The sequence below is a fragment of the Copadichromis virginalis genome, linkage group LG6 (genome assembly GCF_057382275.1).
Source record: "Copadichromis virginalis isolate Kocher_CV1m ecotype Utaka linkage group LG6, C_Virginalis_male_GT1.1, whole genome shotgun sequence".
Classification (NCBI taxonomy): domain Eukaryota; kingdom Metazoa; phylum Chordata; class Actinopteri; order Cichliformes; family Cichlidae; genus Copadichromis; species Copadichromis virginalis.
In genome coordinates, this window is record NC_140623.1 from 2,040,765 (window position 1) to 2,060,727 (window position 19,963).

The window sequence follows — 19,963 nt, forward strand, 5'->3', positions numbered from 1 at the left end:
ACATGCACCAGAGAGTGCAGCAGAGAAGGAGAGGGAGAGAGGATGTAGCCTAGCTCTAGCCAGAGCAGCATCACCCTGACTAACCGCTGAATCTCAGTAATGCAGCAGAATCAATGGCCCAACTAAAGAAAGGTAAGAATCAAAGGAATGCTGAATATCTCTGACTGTTTTCTGTGGCTGCAGTTGTAGGTCAGATTGCACGCGCATAGTCGAGACAGAAAAAGAGAAGAGAGAACATAACAGATAGTTGTAAATCATATTATACCAAAAGGCTTTAGTATTGTCCTGTCCTTGTGACGCTGTACATTTTGTACCTGTGATGTATGAGTTTTTGCTACACTTGCAGTTTTCTTGCACCAGAGAGCAATTCCTATGTAAAACTACAGCAGCATCAGTGAGCTGTGTCATTGCATCTCGACAGTGTGATCTAACGCCGCAGTACCCACCCCCCACCTCCCCTACATGCTATGCTTCTCTCTGTCACTTCCCCTTTCTCTGTTCCACTAGTTTCTCTGAATGATTATTCTTCTAACTTAATCTTCTCAAGGTAAAACTTGTCAGATGCAGAGGGCTGGGTCACCAATAGATATAGTTCTGCTGTAAATAAAAAATATATTACTTTGCTATGTATAGATGGAAAGGGCATCTATTCAATCTAGATGGGCAAACAGATGACAAAAGGGGAGGGGGTGATATATTTTACCATGAACCTATTTACTGTTTTTGCTATATTTGCTGATGAACAAGGTGTTTGTCACCTTCAGTGTCAGTCTTGCAATATAACCAGAAAAATCTCTTTCCAAAAGTTCTTGAAGAAAATAACTTTTCTTAAAACAATAAAAGAATAGGAGTCACATTGCTAAATAAAAATGATCCAACCAAGCCCTGAAAAATTTGAGACAAAGTCTGATATCACCACCGGGGGTGGGAGTTGTCACCATAGTAACAGTGGATGAAAAAGCTTTTTGCAGATTGAATGGCAAGGCAAGGCAAGGCAAGTTTATTTGTATAGCACAATTCAACAACAAGGTGATTCAAAGTGCTTTACAGAGACATTAGAAACAAAAGCAAATAAAAAGCATGATTTAAAATTGATTAAAACAAGCAAACAAACAAACTAATTAACAAACAAACAAAACAGTATATAAAATCAAAACAGATAAAATCAGAACAGTAGATAAAATCAGTAGGTAAATGTAAGTTTTGAAATTTAAGCTTAAAAGTGTGGATTTGTTGCTTTATTCAAATGCAGCTGAGAACAGGTGAGTCTTCAACCTGGATTTGAATAAACTGAGTGTTTCAGCTGATCTGAGGCTTTCTGGGAGTTTGTTCCAGGTATAAGGAGCATAAAAGCTGAATGCAGCTTCTCCGTGTCTGGTTCTGACTCTGGGAACTGATAAAAGACCGGATCCAGATGACCTGAGGGATCTGGAAGGTTCATACTGTGTCAGGAGGTCACTGATGTATTTTGGTCCTAAACCATTCAGAGCTTTATAGACCAGCATCAGAACTTTAAAGTCTATCCTCTGACGGACAGGCACCCAGTGTAAAGACCTCAGAGCTGGACTGATGTGGTCCACTTTTTTGGTCTTAGTGAGGACTCGAGCAGCAGAGTTCTGAATGAGCTGTAGTTGTCTGACTGATTTTTTTTTTTTTAGGTAGACCTGTAAAGATGCTGTTACAGTAGTCAAGCCTACTAAAGATGAATGCATGGACTAGTTTTTCCAGGTCCTGTTGAGACATCAGATCTTTTATCCTTGAAATATTCTTGAGGTGATAGTAAGCTGACTTTGTAATTGTCTTAATGTGTTTTTCTAAGTTTAGGTCTGCATCCATCACTACACCCAAATTTCTCTGTTAAACAGAAGGGGTCCCAAGATGGAACCTTGGGGAACTCCACATGTGATACTTGTCTGCTCAGATGTGAAGTTACCTATTGATACAAAGTATTTCCTGTTTTCTAAGTATGTTTTGAACCAGTTTAGTACAGTTCCTGAAAGACTTGTCCAGTTCTCCAGTCGTTTGAGTAATATGTTGTGGTCAACTGTATCAAATGCTGCACTGAGATCCAGTAAAACTAAATGGAAGTAACATTTTAACTAACCAGCTCTAACTTTTAATACAAATCTATTGCTGTTTTGCTTTTATTCTGTACATGTACATTTGAAACATTTTACAATTCCATGAGCAATTTAGAATCACCGGTCATCTAACATGCATGTCTATGGACTGTGGGAGGAAACTAGAATGGCTAAAGGAAACCTATTACGTACAACCTCCACACAGAGGCCATGTGTGGTCTGAACAAGAAACCAACTTGCAGTAATTTTACCAATGTTAACTGCAGTTCCACTGTGCAGCCATTGTGTACTTTAGGTGCCAAATAGTTGTGTTGTTCAAACCTAATCAAACCATGAAAATTAAAGTCAGAATTTCTTGCCTAAACCTTATAAAACAGCTACAGAGAATAAAAGTCTTGTAGTTATAAAATAGGTCTAAAAGATCTGAAAAGATGTGACAGTTCAGATCCTGAGACTGACACAAAGTCAGAGCTCTATTACAGGGAGTGCAGAATTATTAGGCAAGTTGTATTTTTGAGGAATAATTTTATTATTGAACAACAACCATGTTCTCAATGAACCCAAAAAACTCATTAATATCAAAGCTGAATGTTTTTGGAAGTAGTTTTTAGTTTTAGCTATTTTAGGGGGATATCTGTGTGTGCAGGTGACTATTACTGTGCATAATTATTAGGCAACTTAACAAAAAACAAATATATACCCATTTCAATTATTTATTTTTACCAGTGAAACCAATATAACATCTCCACATTCACAAATATACATTTCTGACATTCAAAAACAAAACAAAAACAAATCAGCGACCAATATAGCCACCTTTCTTTGCAAGGACACTCAAAAGCCTGCCATCCATGGATTCTGTCAGTGTTTTGATCTGTTCACCATCAACATTGTGTGCAGCAGCAACCACAGCCTCCCAGACACTGTTCAGAGAGGTGTACTGTTTTCCCTCCTTGTAAATCTCACATTTGATGATGGACCACAGGTTCTCAATGGGGTTCAGATCAGGTGAACAAGGAGGCCATGTCATTAGTTTTTCTTCTTTTATACCCTTTCTTGCCAGCCACGCTGTGTACTCCACAGCGTGGCTGGCGTGTGATGGAGCATTGTCCTGCATGAAAATCATGTTTTTCTTGAAGGATGCAGACTTCTTCCTGTACCACTGCTTGAAGAAGGTGTCTTCCAGAAACTGGCAGTAGGACTGGGAGTTGAGCTTGACTCCATCCTCAACCCGAAAAGGCCCCACAAGCTCATCTTTGATGATACCAGCCCAAACCAGTACTCCACCTCCACCTTGCTGGCGTCTGAGTCGGACTGGAGCTCTCTGCCCTTTACCAATCCAGCCACGAGCCCATCCATCTGGCCCATCAAGACTCACTCTCATTTCATCAGTCCATAAAACCTTAGAAAAACCAGTCTTGAGATATTTCTTGGCCCAGTCTTGACGTTTCAGTGGTGGTTGTCTTTCAGCCTTTCTTACCTTGGCCATGTCTCTGAGTATTGCACACCTTGTGCTTTTGGGTGCTCCAGTGATGTTGCAGCTCTGAAATATGGCCAAACTGGTGGCAAGTGGCATCTTGGCAGCTGCACGCTTGACTTTTCTCAGTTCATGGGCAGTTATTTTGCGCCTTGGTTTTTCCACACGCTTCTTGCGACCCTGTTGACTATTTTGAATGAAACGCTTGATTGTTCGATGATCACGCTTCAGAAGCTTTGCAATTTTGAGACTGCTGCATCCCTCTGCAAGATATCTCACTATTTTTGACTTTTCTGAGCCTGTCAAGTCCTTCTTTTGACCCATTTTGCCAAAGGAAAGGACGTTGCCTAATAATTATGCACACCTGATATAGGGTGTTGATGTCATTAGACCACACCCCTTCTCATTACAGAGATGCACATCACCTAATATGCTTAATTGGTAGTAGGCTTTCGAGCCTATACAGCTTGGAGTAAGACAACATGCATGAAGAGGATGATGTGGACAAAATACTCATTTGCCTAATAATTCTGCACTCCCTGTAAGATAAGCATTTGTTTAACCTTAACTAATATTTACTTCATGAATTTCTTCACAAATAAAATTTTAACCATTGAAGAGGAAATAAAATACTCAGTTCAATTCAATTTTATTTATACTCACCATATCACAACAACAGTCGCCTCAAGGTGTTTTATACAGTATTTTAAGTTAAGTTTGGGAACCACTGCCTTAGGCAGTATCATAAGGGATAGAACGCATTGTCACTGCTATGCAGACGACTGTCAGACTGCCAGCCGTTCTACTCACCGGACCTTCAACCTCGCCATGGCACAGTGGCTCCGCCTACCACCTCGGCTCAATGGAGGCTCCCGTGCCAGAGGCTCATCTGTTTACCCCGCCCGCTTCCTCTACCCGGAGAAAGCGGCACACACGCCACCGTAACATGGACTATTTCCAGCCACTCCCGGCGGTGAGTCCCAGTGACTGTTTGCCACCTTCCTCAGTTGACTCTTCACATAAGATAAATAATAGACGCCTCTCCGATTCATGGGGAACGTCCCTCTTGGACGACAATGTGGACTGGGTAGACTTTTTCTGCTCTGTTTCCCCAAAGACAGCTCAGTTAAAGACTGTAAATAGCGGTGGCAGGAAGACCAGAACACTCCCCAATAAACCCGTCAGTATCACTCACCCAGTCGTTATTTCCACACCCATTATTCAGCCATTTCCCACCAGCATGGGGGCCCAGCCTACGCCCACACCAGTGCCAGCCCCCAGGAGGAGGGCAGCTGTGACCCGGTCTGCCTCCACACCTGCTTCTGTTTCTCAGGTGGGGGTGACTGGTGTCCAGCCACCTTCCGTGCCCGTCCCAGCGCCCAGGTTGAGGGCAACCAGAACCCAGCTTGACCCCCCTGGAGGCTTGGAAGAGCTAACCTGTCCACCTGCCACTTCACCTCTTCATCCACCTCCTGATCCAGCTTTTCATGCCCTCGCACTATCACTGGTTAGGCTAGCTGAGGTGTCCCCTGCTCAGGCCCCAGCTTTATTAGCCCAGGCTGCACTGTTGTCCCCTTCACTAGCTCACTCTTTAGCTCAGCCATTAGCCTCACCGGCCTCTGTTTATCCATCAGTCTCCTTAGTCCAATCAGTTCACTCACCTGCTGTTCAGCTTCCAGTCCAGTCATTTCCCTCACCTGCTGTTCAGCTTTCACTCCAGTCAGTTCCCTCACCTGCTGTCCAGTCTCCTGCTGCCCTCCAGTCAGTTCAGTCACCTGTAGCTCAGTCTCCACCTGTCCTCCAGTCACCTGTAGCTCAGTCTCCACCTGTCCTCCAGTCACCTGTAGCTCAGTCTGCCGCCCAGTGCCCTGTAGTCCAGTTGCCTCCTGTTTCCCAGTCGCCTGTCCACCATCCCGTCCAGTTCCCGGACCTGCAGCCACAGCACCCAGAGCCAGCTGTGAGCTCTCCTGCTCCTCAGCCAGGGGTCTCCGCGCCCGCTGGCCCGGCCGCTCCTCAGCCAGGGGTCTCCGCGCCCGCTGGCCCGGCCGCTCCTCAGCCAGGGGTCTCCGCGCCCGCTGGCCCTGCCTGTCTCCAGCCAGAGGCCTCAGCTGCACCCACGCCCGGCCCGGCCTCGGCCTCAGCTGCACCCACGCCCGGCCCGGCCTCGGCCTCAGCTGCACCCACGCCCGGCCTCGGCCTCTGCTTCTGCTCCGCCTGGTCCGGCTCCAGCCTCAGAGCCTTCAGCCTCAGAGCCTTCAGCCTCGCCTGGCCCAGCCTCCGTGCCTTCAGCCTCCGTGCCTTCAGCCTCGCCTGGCCCAGCCTCATTTGGGTCTGAAGCTAAACGGCCATTTTCTAGACCGCTGGCTAGGCCACTGGCCGGGCGCCATCGCCGTCGTGGGCGGCCCCCGGACCCTCTTCGCCTGAGTGGCCGCCGTCGCCTTCCGCACGGCCGGCCCCCGGACCCTCTTCTCCTGAGTGGCCGCCGTCGCCTTCCGCACGGCCGGCCCCCGGACCCTCTTCTCCTGAGTGGCCGCCGTCGCCTTCCGCACGGCCGGCCCCCTGAACTGTCTCGTCTCGACCGCCGCAGCCGCACACCGGACCGGCTCAGTGGTCACTGCTGCCTTCCACGTGGCCGCCCTCCTGAACTGTCTCTGTGTGGACTCCGTCCCTCCGTCCTGGGCCCCCTCCGCCCGCCCTGTTCTGGTTTTTCGTTCTTTTGGCCGTCGGGTGCCGGCCTTTGCGGGGGGGGGGGGGGGGGGGGGGGGGGGGGTACTGTCAGGGTTTCTGGGTCTTTGACCCAGTATTCTTAGTTCATGTTCACTGTTTATATTCTGTCTGCTTCACCTCCTGTTTTATTGTGTTAGCCTTGGTCCATGTGCATTATGTTCCGTCCTCTTCCCGTTTATCATTAGGTCATTATGTTCAGCTGTGTACTCACCAGGTTCTAATCTCTCATCACTCAGCCTGTGTATTTATGTCCCTCAGTTCAACCAGTCCAATGTCGTGTCATTGATGTTATTGTGATGTTGTTCTCGCCGCTGTTAGGTTGTCCTCTGTTCAGTTCCGTCAGGTCAGCCGGTCAGTTGTCAGTCAGTCTTTCATTCATCCATTCAGTCAGTCGTCCAGCCGGCCAGCCGTTTCCTACTTCTGTTCTGTTTGTTCACTCCGTTGACAATAAAACACCAATCTTCACCTACCTGTGAGTCCAGCGTTTGGGTCCTCCTTCTTTCGTCCACGACCTCATCCTGACAACGACAACTTTATCTATTCATGAAGCCAGATAAAACACACCAATTAGTTAAACTGCAGGAATGTCTTAAAGACATAAAGACCTGGATGGCCTCTAACTTTCTGCTTCGTAATTCAGATAAAACTGAAGTTTTTGTACTCAGCCCAGAAAATCTTAGAAATATGGTATCTAACCAGATGCTTACTCTGAATGGCATTACCTTGGTCTCCAGTAACACTGTGGAGTCATTTTTGACTAGGATAAGTCCTTCAATGCACATATTAAACAAATATGTAGAACTGCTTTCTTCCATTTTGCATATTATCTCTAAAATTATGTTTTGATGCATGCTCAATCATCCAGGTAAGGAAATCCCCAAAATTGATTCTGTTCACCATGGACGTAGTGTTCAGTGAGAGAAACTGTCATGTCTGTGTGTAGGCAGGCAGGAAGAGAGGACCCAAAATGCAGGACTCACTGAGGCAGAAGTAACTCAAAACACACAGCTTTATTGCTGGTAAGAAGCAGAACAGAAAAACACTAAGTAAACTGGAAGAACAGAATAACTAGGCAGGAAGGCTGGCTGGCAAACGGAACACACAGAGGAAGCGAGGGTGAACAGACGTTAACGACGCGACACCGAGTAGGGGAAGACACAGACACTAAATACAAGAGGTGAACGGAGCGAAGAGGAAACAGCTGGGAGACACGGCTGACGCTGATTACACTGACGAGACAGGGAGAGCACAAAGCTGAACGCACTGACATAGGACACAGACCTACAAAATAAAACAGGAAGCACACGACAGACAGAGACACAGACTCGTAAACAGGCATAATGACGTCATGGGCAAACAGCGGGACATACGGGCAGAAAAACCCAGATGGTCAAGTTCAGGGGGCCGACCCGGAGGCCGACAGCGCAGGAGGCCAAAACAGTTCAGTTCTGGGGGCCGACCGTGTGGACGGCAACGGCGGAGACGGGCAAACAGTTCTGGGGGCCGGCCACGCGGAAGGCAGTGGCGGCGACAGAGCAGATCCGGGGACCGGCCATGTGGAAGGCAGCGGCGGCGTTCAGGAGGTCATCACCGACGGCAATGACACCCAGCCGGTGGCCTGGAAAGTGGCCGGTGATGTTGAGGAGGCAGTTTGGGACCTGAAGACTGCTTGGCCCCCGCAGCACCAGGCGAGGCAGAGGCTGCAGGCGGCGTGGATGAAGACTCAGAGGCTGCAGGTGGCGTGGATGACAGAAACGTTTCGTCATTCATCCAAGTGACTTCTTCAGTGTCTGTTCACTGCAGGTTTCCCCAACCCTTTAAACGGTACTGTTTATAGTCAAAGGAGCTTGCAAAGAACAGCGTCTGGACTTCTTTAAGTTGCTTGAAGACGTTTCACCTCTCATCCGAGAAGCTTCTTCAGTTCTAAGGTCAACTGGTGGGGAGTCCCAGATTTAAACCTAGTGGGAGTACCCCCCCCCCCCCCCCCCCCCCCTTGTGAGGGGATACTCCCACTAGGTTTAAATCTGGGACTCCCCACCATTTGACCTTAGAACTGAAGAAGCTTCTCGGATGAGAGGTGAAACATCTTCAAGCAACTTAAAGAAGTCCAGACGCTTTTCTTTGCAAGCTCCTTTGACTACAATGACCTGGATGACTGAGAACCTTCACAGACGGTACAGTTTATAAGGTCATTCAGCTCCTCAGGTAGGGAACCAGTCATCTCCACTGTGCTGTAGCTCTTCCCCTTGAAATGTGTTATGGTTTTTAGCCCACTCCACATGCGCCTGATGTTTGAGACAACGTCAACCACACTGATTCATTTGTGGATGTATCCAGTAAGCAGTTTGTGTGGTCATTTACGTTATTGTTGGCAGCAGTTTGAAAAACCTCCCAGTACATAGTGTGGAAGGAGTGATGCAGGACCATGTGTGATTAGTTGGTTCAGCATTGAACCCAATCATTTCATTGTCGCTGGTTGCTCGTGCTTCAGCCTCTGCCTATTGGCTGGTAGCAGCAGGACTGAGGAGTAATCTGATTTGCTGAAAGGTGGGCTTTATAGGCACATGTGAAAGGGGTCTAAAGGTGATCCAGGATGTTATAGCCACTGTAGAACCACTGTTGAAATCAGCCACATATCTCACTGATCTAAACTGCACTACTGTAAATGCTTTATAGGCAATCATTCTGTACAATACAATAATTATAGTTCTTCAACTGTTTATAACATATTTCATATTTCTGTATAGTTTCATATTTCATATCTCTGTATAGTTTTCATATTTATATCCTGTTCATAGCCTGTACATACCTTGTACACTCAGTACAGTATAGCATATTCATAACATACCTTCATACCATGTACATTGTAACATACCCATAATAGACCCATTTTTGTAGTATACCTATATATCAATTTTATTGCTAATATATATTTTGTAATATATCTATTGCTAAAGCACTTTCTGGATGGATGCAAACTGCATATCGTTGCCTTGTACTTGTGACATGTGCAATGACAATAAAGTTGAATTCTATTCTAATTCATGTTGGAAAGCTTACATGGCAGAACTTTCTTCAGGCTGGCTTTGTCGCTTTGGGGTGTAGTACTTCTTGCCAGTGGTTGACATCATATAGCTTGGGCAGCACCCACACAGTGTCAGCGTAGGGGGAAAAAATATAAACAGCGGTACAGAACACATTTGATCATGAGGTGTTCAACATCAGGGGAGCACCTTGATGAAACACGCCATTGCTTGTTAGTCATTATAGACACGCCACCTCTCCTCCACTTACCGGACTCCTTTGTCCAGTCCTGACGATGAATGGAGAAGGAAGAATAGCCGATTCAGGGATTGAGGCATCCAACCAAATAAAGACATTGCAGTCCATAATATGCTGTGGAAAGCAGTTCATCCATTTTTTTCCCCAAAATTTGGATGTTAGCTAGAAAAATCTTGGAAACGGGGGAAACGTGTTGTCTGTTTCTCAGCCTGACCAGAACTCTGGCTCTTTTCTCCCTTTTCCTCCAGCGTTGTTTCTGCTCAGGTATCCAAGTTAAGCCACCAGTGTGGTCCCAGATTATGAATGTTGTAGGATGTCTAAAAGAGTCTGTCTGTCATAGGTGGTTAGTTGTTGCCAAAAAAACTAGAAAATAGCACTTACAACACAAGAAGAATGCAAAATTGAGGAGGACGCTGAGTGGTAGTAGTCATCCTCACTGGCATAATCTTAGTGAGGGTGAAGTATTCTGACATGGCCCACCAGGAGGAAGCCGACCCAGGAGGTTAATTCTCTCGCTTGATCTGGGAATGCCTTGGTGTTCTCCCCGGATAAGCTATAGGAGGTGGCTGGGGAGAGGGAGGTCTAGGCTTCTATATTTAGGCTACCGCCCCGCGACCAGGCCCTGGAAGAAAATGGAGCACCTCTTCAACCTGAGCCTGAGGTTGGGAAGAGTCCCACAGCTCTGGAAAACCTCCTGTGTTGTACCAGTGCCAAAGACTTCACGCCCCAAGGACCTCAACAGCTACAGGCCGGTGGCTCTGACATCCCACCTGATGAAGACCCTGGAGCGGTTGGTCCTGGCTCAGCTTCGGCGCCTAATAAGCTCATCACTGGACCCACTTCAGTTTGCCTACCAGCCTGGCATTGGAGCGGATGATGCCGTCATTCACCTCCTACATCGTTCCCTCGCTCACCTGGAGACCGCTGGAAGCACTGTGAGAATCATGTTCTTTGATTTCTCCAGTGCCTTCAACACCATTCTTCCCTCGGTTCTAAAGGACAAGCTGGTGAACTCTGGAGTGGACCATCACCTCACTACCTGGATCCTGGACTACCTCACCGACCGACCACAGTATGTGAGGACTCAGGGCTGTGTGTCGGACAGGGTCGTCTGCAGTACGGGGGCCCCACAGGGAACGGTTCTGGCTCCGTTCCTCTTCACCATCTACACTGCAGACTTCTCCCACAATTCCACCCAGTGCTTCCTGCAGAAGTTCTCTGATGACTCTGCAATAGTCGGCCTCATCACTGATGGGGACGACAAGGAGTACAGAGGTCTGACCCAAGACTTTGTGGACTGGTGCCAGCTGAACTACCTCCAGATCAACGCCAGTAAAACCAAGGAACTGGTGGTAGACTTCCGCAGGCACAAGCATTCTCCACTGCAACCACTGAACATCCAAGGTATGAACATTGAGGCTGTGGACAGCTACAGGTACCTTGGTGTTCATCTGAACAATAGACTGGACTGGACTCATAACTCAGACGCCCTCTACAGGAAAGGGCAGAGCAGGCTGTACCTGCTGCGGAGACTCAGGTCGTTTGGAGTGGAGGGCCCACTCCTGAAGACCTTCTATGACTCTGTTGTGGCTTCTGCTATCTTTTATGGCGTGGTCTGCTGGGGCGGCAGCATCTCTGCTGGGGACAGGAAGAGACTGAACAGGGTGATCCGAAGGGCCAGCTCTGTTCTAGGATGCCCTCTGGACCCAGTGGAGGTGGTGAGTGACAGGAGAACGGCGGCTAAGCTGTCATCCCTGATGGACAACATCTCCCACCCCATGCAGCAGACTGTGACAGCACTGAGCAGCTCCTTCAGTGGGAGACTGCGGCACCCACGGTGTGGGACGGAGAGATTTCGCAGGTCTTTCCTCCCCACTGCTGTCAGACTCCATAATAAAGACTTTAACTGATCAAGCACACACATCCATACATATGCAATAATACTAAGTGCAATAATCCTTTCTGTCATCGTTGTATTTTTACTCAGTTGTATATAGTATTTGTATTTGTATTCTATTCTTATCTTATTGTATATTTATTTTATTTTATTCTACTGTATATAGTATTTTATTTTATTCTATTCTGTACAGTTGTGTACTGTATTTATTCTTATTGTATTCTAATTTTTGCCTCATAACGTTTGCACTGTCCACTTCCTGCTGTGACAAAACAAATTTCCCACGTGTGGGACTAATAAAGGTTATCTTATCTTATCTTATCTTAAAAATGGATGAATGAATGAATGGATGGATGGATGGATGGATGGATGGATGGATGGATGGATGCATGTTTAAAAAAATATGACACACAAACACACACGCTCCTATAAGCCACTATGACTAGGTAAATTAAGCCAGCATCCAGTTACTTAGCTTGTTATTGGCAGTGATAAGATTGGTGTAATAAAACAGTTATATAAGCCATCCGGTGATATTAAAATCACTCCACTGATAATAAATGCCAATGGTGAAACAAGCTTGGGTCTGCATGTTCGATGTATCAGAGGAGTTTGGAGAAATTTAAAATATTTCCTCAATTATCTGTCAGTCTATCATTATAAAAAAGAGGAGAATTTTGATGTACAGCATATAATGCTTTTGAATAGAAGAACCTTTCCTTTTGATTTGTGATTATTTATATATTTATTGTATTCATGTTTTTTATTAAAGACAAACATTCAAATTGCTGGTAGAAAGGGCAAGAGAATCTTCGATCCCAGTAACTGGTCAAAAGTAAACAACAACAACAGAGTGTTTAATTTGGGAATTTTGCTTGTGCTTGGATAGCTCTTTTAAAATGATGGGCAAGGAGTACAGAAATCTTGTTCATTTTATTGACTCATCATCTTCTGAATCTTAATAAGGCCAAAGACAAAGAAATGGTGATCAACTTCAGATGGAATGAGGAGGATGTATAAAGGCTATTATTAATTAAACAATTTTCCAAAAAGTTGCAAAATATTTTCCAAAAACCTTTGAATGAAAGTTGAACTTTAACCAAATATTAATTGTTTATATAGCAATAGCAAAAACATTCATAAACTTGAAATGTTGGAATTAGCATTACTATCCCAGAAAAAAACATTCTATGGACAGGCTCTATTTTCCGAGGAAGCTGAGGTCTTTCAACATGTGCCACAAAATTCTTCAGTTTATAGTGAAGAGGATGTTGTATTTTGATGTGGTCAGCTCGGGGAGCATCAGAGCCAGTGACACCTACAGATCAGGAAGGGCAATCACACTGAACTTTTTTGATTGGCTGCAAACTGTGCACCATTAAAACTGTGTCAGAAAGGTCACTGAACATGTCATTATTATTGTTACTCATAGACAATCAAGGCCATCCTACCAATATGTACCAATGCTGCATTACTGAGTATACAGACTTTTAGTACATATACTGTAAGCTACATGTATAAAACCAAAGAATGTAAAAAGTGATTTCTGTAGCTATGAATTTATTTCTTCTTAACATGATTTTTTGTCACATTAAATATCTTGATAAAATATAATGGTAAAATACTTCAAGTGAGGCATCTCAAAAACCTACATATACCATTGTGGCGTGGGTGTGGTCCTTGGCCAGCTGCAGAGGAGGCGTGACGCAGTGAGCTCCCGGGGCGGCGCAGGGGCGGGGTGAACAGGTGTGCTGGGATCTGACAGTGATTGTGTCTCTTTCTCTGCTGTCACGTTTCGTCTCCGTCTGTCACTGCCAACACATAAAGAGACACAATCACTGTCAGATCCCAGCACACCTGTTCACCCCGCCCCTGCGCCGCCCCGGGAGCTCACTGCGTCACGCCTCCTCTGCAGCTGGCCAAGGACCACACCCACGCCACAACCATTTTCATGTAGAAAGTGGCATCCTGCTTTTAAAAAATGTCCTTGACCGTAGATATATGGATTAACACTTAATGAATTGAATAACTATATCCAATTAAGATGAGGCGAGTATAAATGGTGCTGCCACTCCTAGGTTTATAAGGGACACAGCAATAATAGATCATTATTATTATTTATTTTCATTATTATTTCTGTCTGGCTAGTTTGTCAGCTAAATACCTTTCTGTTTTATACTCCGTGAACATTTCTAGGACAAATTTCAGTGAAGTATTTTTCAAGCTTTAAGCTGAATGTGATAGCATAGACACAGATAAATACTGTAAAGAGTCTCAAACAAAGTGATGTATTTCCAAAACGTAATCACATCTATAATGATATGCATAAAAAAATAAATTCTAGTGGATTCCTACATGTGGTGAAATCTTGTGCTAAGTTTGCAACAATATTGTTCTTTTTTAAAGCTATATGTTGTATGTACTGAGGCCAGTATTAAACTCTGTTTCAGGCACCATGGCTGTTGGATTGAGGCCAGTGATTTTGCTGCTTTTGCTGCTCTGCTGTTGGCAACTTGCCTCAAGTAAAGAAGGAAAATCCACAAAGAAAGGAAAAAAAGGAAAGCAAGTTGTCTGTCCATCGTGAGTAACATACAGTTGTCATATATATATATATATATATATTTGGTGTCACGGTTCGATATTTTTTCGATACAAAAAAATGTTCATGCCTTTTTAATTTGTCATTTATTAAAATTATAAATATATATTTTAACTCAAAAGTACAGTTTTTAAATTTAATGTTGCTGAAACAACAAAGTAATAAAAAAAATAAATCTATCTGATCGAGAAATCACTGATCTTTGGAAAAGAGAGTTTATTACAGAGAAATGGCTCTTTCCAAAATAAAAGCTATACTATACGCTTCTTCAGGGCTATATTCTCAGCAGCATATTAAACATATCAGGTCCCCATAAGGAGAATCATGTGCTAACGGCTGTCTAAATGACTCTGTAAAGTTTGTAGCATGCATGCTTGTTGTTTTTGTCTGCTTCCACTTGTCTTTGCACTAGGATGATGTCAGAGTAAATGTGCAGTCATATTCGTTGTGTTCCCACTAGTGCTGTCAGCGTTAATCTGAAATGACGTTAACGCCACAACTAGGGTTGCCAACCGTCCCTTAAAAAACCGAATCGTCCCGTATTTAGAAACAAAAGTACACGTCCCGTATTGAGCTAATAAGGGACGCACTTTGTCCCGTAATACAGTGAGAATCAAAAGTAGTCTATAAATGTTTATGGAATTAACGCTTTGTTTGAAATCATAATTCCCAGCCCCTCTCCTGCTTTGTGACCAATGAGCTGACACCACACTTATGACAATTTGAGTATGACAATTCAGATTACCGCTCATCTCATTGGTCGAGGAAAGGTCGCTTACGGAGAAAATACCGGAAGACAACAGATGACCACAACAAGAAGCATGGCCAACAGGGAAACAAACGCCGACACTGCGGTGCAAGTCTCGGACGACAGTACACCTAAAGCTGAGCAGACACTGTGCGATTTTTTCAGTCACGTTATTCAGCTCCTGCTCAAACTGCACGATTGACTCGCAGAGGTTAGAAGTTGGTCGGTCACGATGCAGGGTCTCACACTATACCGCCTGATGCTCTGATGCGACCTGAGTGCTCACACTGTGCCTCCATAAAATGAAGGTTATAACAGAAATTATGTCGCTCGCTCGCGCTCTCTCTCTGTCTTTCACAGACACGCACACCACCACCATCAACTTTGCTAAATTGCTAATGAAAAACATTGATCAGGCAGCTGTGATTAAGCAGCAATGTAAATCCAACTATTTTCACGGTTGTTGTGGTCGTGATAATTTTGTGATGCCACATCGAAAAGGCTCGGATGAGCTTTCCAAAGTTCTACAAGTTGTGCCTCCATCGCTTGTGTCCAGATCACAGGCCGCACAGCCATGCTGCTTCGTCTTTTTCACCGACGTTTACGTGTTTGCCCGTGAGCAGTGTGAGCGGCTGTGGTGACACCCTCACGAGCGATTGATGATCGGGAGCTGGTCGTGAGGTGTTAATCGCTTCTCGTTACCCCACGTATACTACAAGATGCACGATCAGTGGCATGTCTAGAAAATTTTTGTTGGGGGGGCCAGGTAGTGGGCACAGATTTGGAGAAGGGTGGCAGATGTAATTGGCAGATAATGTTAAAAACAATTCTACCAACCGTTAACCATAATTCAATAACCCTGTAAACCTAATAACCGAATGCGCTTTTAACTCTTATTAGAATGAGATTTTAACCACTACGGTGCAAAGTTTTTAGATACTGCGTTGATAAAGTACAAGAGATACAATCAGTCAGTGTTTACTCAGCATTCAAGGACATCAATATTTGCATAGTATTTTTACTGACATGTAGTGCACATATGTTTTGGGCAAAAACATTTTTGAATATTAAAATATGAACATTTTTGACATACAATTGGCAAATTAGCCAATGCCTGTTAAAAAAAAAAGAAGATAATCTTCTCACAAACTGGTGTTTGATTTTGAAACATGAAAAAAGTGGGGAAACAAATGAAAAGACTAACATTTGAATAAAACCTGAAAGCAAGTAAATACTTTCTATGCTGCGTTATGGTAAACTTTGGTAATATTGATAAAGAACAACACTGGCTGATGATGAAATCCAGTCAGCTGGCATGGTGACACTGCCAGTATTAACCTGCAGGGCTGGACTGGGACAGAAAATTGGGCATTTTGACTACAGACCGGCCCACCAGGTATTAAAGCCATAAAGCCTTTGAATGAAAACAAACACTGTTGTGACAGTGATGTACACTGTCTTTTTGGTATATGTATGATTTCTATACATTTTATGTCAGATAAAAACTTTGGTTGTACGATTTAGATAATTATTTAATAAAAGCGAGATATTTTAAATGAGAATAAAAAAGAAAAGTATTTCTTTGTGCCCCCCTCTCCCTGTTAATGCCCTACCTGCCCCCCTGGCAACACTTTGCTAGACCCGCCCCTGCACAGTTACCAGCTGTCAGCTACTTAGAAAAGGATCCTGGTGTTATTTGTCTCTCAGAAACAGTTCATAACTTCCCTTCAACTCATTCATGTCACCTAAAAGGTAAACCTGTTTCTCCATCACAGCTCTGATGATTCAGTAAGGACATCGCCTGGTTTCATCTTCATGTTTCCCTCTCACCACATATCCAAACCGACATCATGACCAGCAGCTTTACAGCTGTGGCTCCAGCAAACATCAGCTGATACTAGAAATTAATATTAAATAAATTCTAACAACAGCTGATCAAGCTTAAACGTGCTGCTGTTGTTTAGCGCGACATCCGCTGGTTTCCTCTTTCATGGCGCAAAGTGGGCGATAAACAAACAAGAGAGACGATCAGCTGATCATTGATCAGTTTCATGATTGAAGTAGCAATAGAAGAGGCAGCTGTAAAGACAGAATAACTCCAGCTTTGTGTCTTTTTCCATCCTAGCTGAAGTACGGGACAAACTGCGTCTCTTCTCAGCTCAATACGAAACGCGTAATATATTCTCTGAATGAGGGACCATTCCATTTTTTAAGGAGCTGTTGGCAACTCTACTAACTAACCTTATGAATAAAATAAAGTTCACTATCAGTAACATCATAGCAACTGAACAGCTGTATAGAAACTCCTCATGCTAGCTCACGCAGTATGAGGTATTGTAACTGACTGTAAAAAGTCAGCACAATGAAAATAAACTGCACCTAAACTTGGTTTATATCTGACCCAGATAGACTGCAGGTCATAACTTCTTACCTGAAGTTCAGTTCACCTGACACTTGGACCGGCGGCTGCCTCGGGTCTCTCCTCCTGCCTCACCTTCCCTCATCCACCTGTTGCCTCTGTGGAAGCTCCGCCATAGCCACCACCAAACAACTGAGTTATTTTTACACATCGGCCAGCATGTGGCCAATCCACCACTTCTCATTGTTCATGCCGTTACAAAAAAAATAAATAAATGGTAAATGGCCTGTACTTGTATAGCGCTTTTCTAGTCCCTAAGGACCCCAAAGCGCTTTACACATCCAGTCATCCACCCATTCACACACTGGTGACGGCAAGCTACATCGTAGCCACAGCCACCCTGGAGCGCACTGACAGAGGCGAGGCTGCCGGACACTGGTGCCACCGGGCCCTCTGACCACCACCAGTAGGCAACGGGTGAAGTGTCTTGCCCAAGGACACAACGACCGAGACTGTCCGAGCCGGGGCTCGAACCGGCAACCTTCCGATTACAAGGCGAACTCCCAACTCTTGAGCCACGATCGCCCCTAATAAGTCATCAGCCCACCATGCAAACGTCCGATGGCTAGTCCAGCTATGTTAACTTGTTAATCTTTCGCCGAAAAAATGTTTTCTGCGGTGCCGTCTTTCGTGCTTGGCTCTCCTACCTTTGCTAACATGATGCGCATATTGCAGAAGCTGGTGCTGCATTCAGTTACCCTCGGATATCTGAGCTTCACTGTGAAACCATAATCGTACATTTGATAATTCATTAAATTTTATTGTTTTAGCTTCGGGGTGGCACCTGGGGTGGCCAGTCTGGTTGGGGGGGTGGCCTGTGCCCCCCCAGGCCACCCCGCTGGACACGCCACTGTGCACGATGAAGGCCAAAATTGGGCCAATCACCAAATCGGTCGCACGACTCAAAAATCATCTCAAAATGGGCCAGAATTAAGCCCAGTAAGCCCAGCATTAGAGCAGCAATGTTTGTTCCCCTCAGAGAAAGAAAAATAGGCTGCAAAAGTACAGGGAGGAATGGGAAAAGGAAAACACCTGGCTGGGAAAGTGCACGATAACACCTATAAAGCGCACTGCACTGTGTGCCGGCGCACTTTTTCCATAGGCATGCTTCTAGTGGTGGGCACATGAAGAACATGAGGGGCGTGAAAGCTCGGGGAACCCTTAACCAATTTTTTGTCCACCAGGCACAAACTCCGAAGCACATACAAACTCCAAAACACGTAAAAACTCAGAAGCACATAAAAACTCAAAACAGTACAATGACAACAGAAGTGCTCCAGGATGCTAGGGGCAGTGTTGAGCTTTTGTTACCTAGTGGCTACACAAGCCAGCAAGTACCAACGACCGGATCTGGTAATAACAGGTAAATAAACTTTTTTGTTTTTTATTATTTGACTATATGTGAATGCTTGTGTATAAATACACAAACAATACACATATGCTTTCATGCTTTCAATTGTGTAATTTAAGTCATCTAGGTAGCTCTGCTTTGGAAGTTTGGAAGTTCAGTTCATGCTAGAAATGTGTTTTGGAGTTTGTACGTGTTTTGTCTCTAGGGGCCACCGCATATATTTATATATAAACATATATAAATATAGCTGGATAAACCCCCATAATACAAAGTAACACAGTACGACATGAAAAACAGTACAACGTAATGGAACACAGGCAAACTAAGGTAATGAGTGAAGTGGAAACAAACAAAAAAAAACACCCCAGAAATTAAAAGTCCAAAAACACAGGGTCATAGGACGTGACAAGTCTACGTGTACAGTAACTTGTTTATCATAAACACCATATGGGGCAGGGATAGCTCAGTAGGTAAAGTGGTCGCCCCATGATCGGAAGGTCGGTGGTTCGAATCCACTTAACGGCTACCCTGAGGTACCCCTGAGCAAGGTACCGTCCCTACACACTGCTCCCCGGGCGCCTGCTTAGTGGGCTGCCCACTGCTTCACAGAGTGAATGGGTCAAATGCAGAGAAAAACAAGTAATTTCCCCATGGGGATCAATAAAGTATCCATTATTATTATTATTATTATTACTGATTAACGTAAATATTTTTTTAAGATTTCTAAAATCCTATGTTTGTTATGTGATCTAAAATCTTACTTATAGCCACTTATAGCAACTAATAATATAATCACTTATTGGTCAGTATTGCCATTCATATATTTTAAGTTTGATGCTTTGTATATACCAGTGTCCTACATTTTGTTTCTGAACAGAGCCCATCAGTGACTTAACACTGCTAATCTGTAACAGTGAAAAAATGAAAGAAAATCTGTATGCCCATGCTAGGAGCAGAGACCATGCAATTCAATACGGCAAGTAATTCAGTATTTAGCTCAAATCAAGACTTTTTCATAAGAGAAACTGTAGAAATGAAATGTGTGTCTCTGGTTCTACCATGATGTATACAGTGACAACAGAAATCCAATAAAGCTGTAAAGCTCCATTAAGCAAAGTTTAGCATTCATTTAAAAAAATGAAATGTACGGATCCTAACACTCAACACTGAACTCAAAACCTTATAAAGATCTCTAAATTCATTGTTCTGACTTATAAGTCCAGCGTGTTAAATCCTAGTCCTTAGCAACTAGCAACTGTTGGCTAATACTCAAGTCTTGTTCCTTACATATTGTTTAAAACATTTTCAAGGCCCATATCCTCATTGGGATTTCTTTGTTCCAATTAGCCACAATCTAAACAAACAATAGGAGTGAAATTTTC

The 19,963-nt window shown here is 44.3% G+C and overlaps 1 protein-coding gene across 1 annotated transcript in view; it reads left to right on the forward strand.

Annotated features, from left to right (window-relative positions):
• LOC146706901 (glycine receptor subunit beta-like) overlaps positions 1–19,963 on the forward strand; it is an 85,668-nt gene continuing 65,705 nt past the window's right edge. Inside the window, exons 1-2 of the mRNA XM_085458191.1 lie at positions 1–132; positions 13,915–14,044. Coding sequence (XP_085314317.1) covers positions 114–132; positions 13,915–14,044 — 149 coding nt within the window. The 5' untranslated portion in view covers positions 1–113. The remainder of the gene's footprint in view (positions 133–13,914; positions 14,045–19,963) is intronic.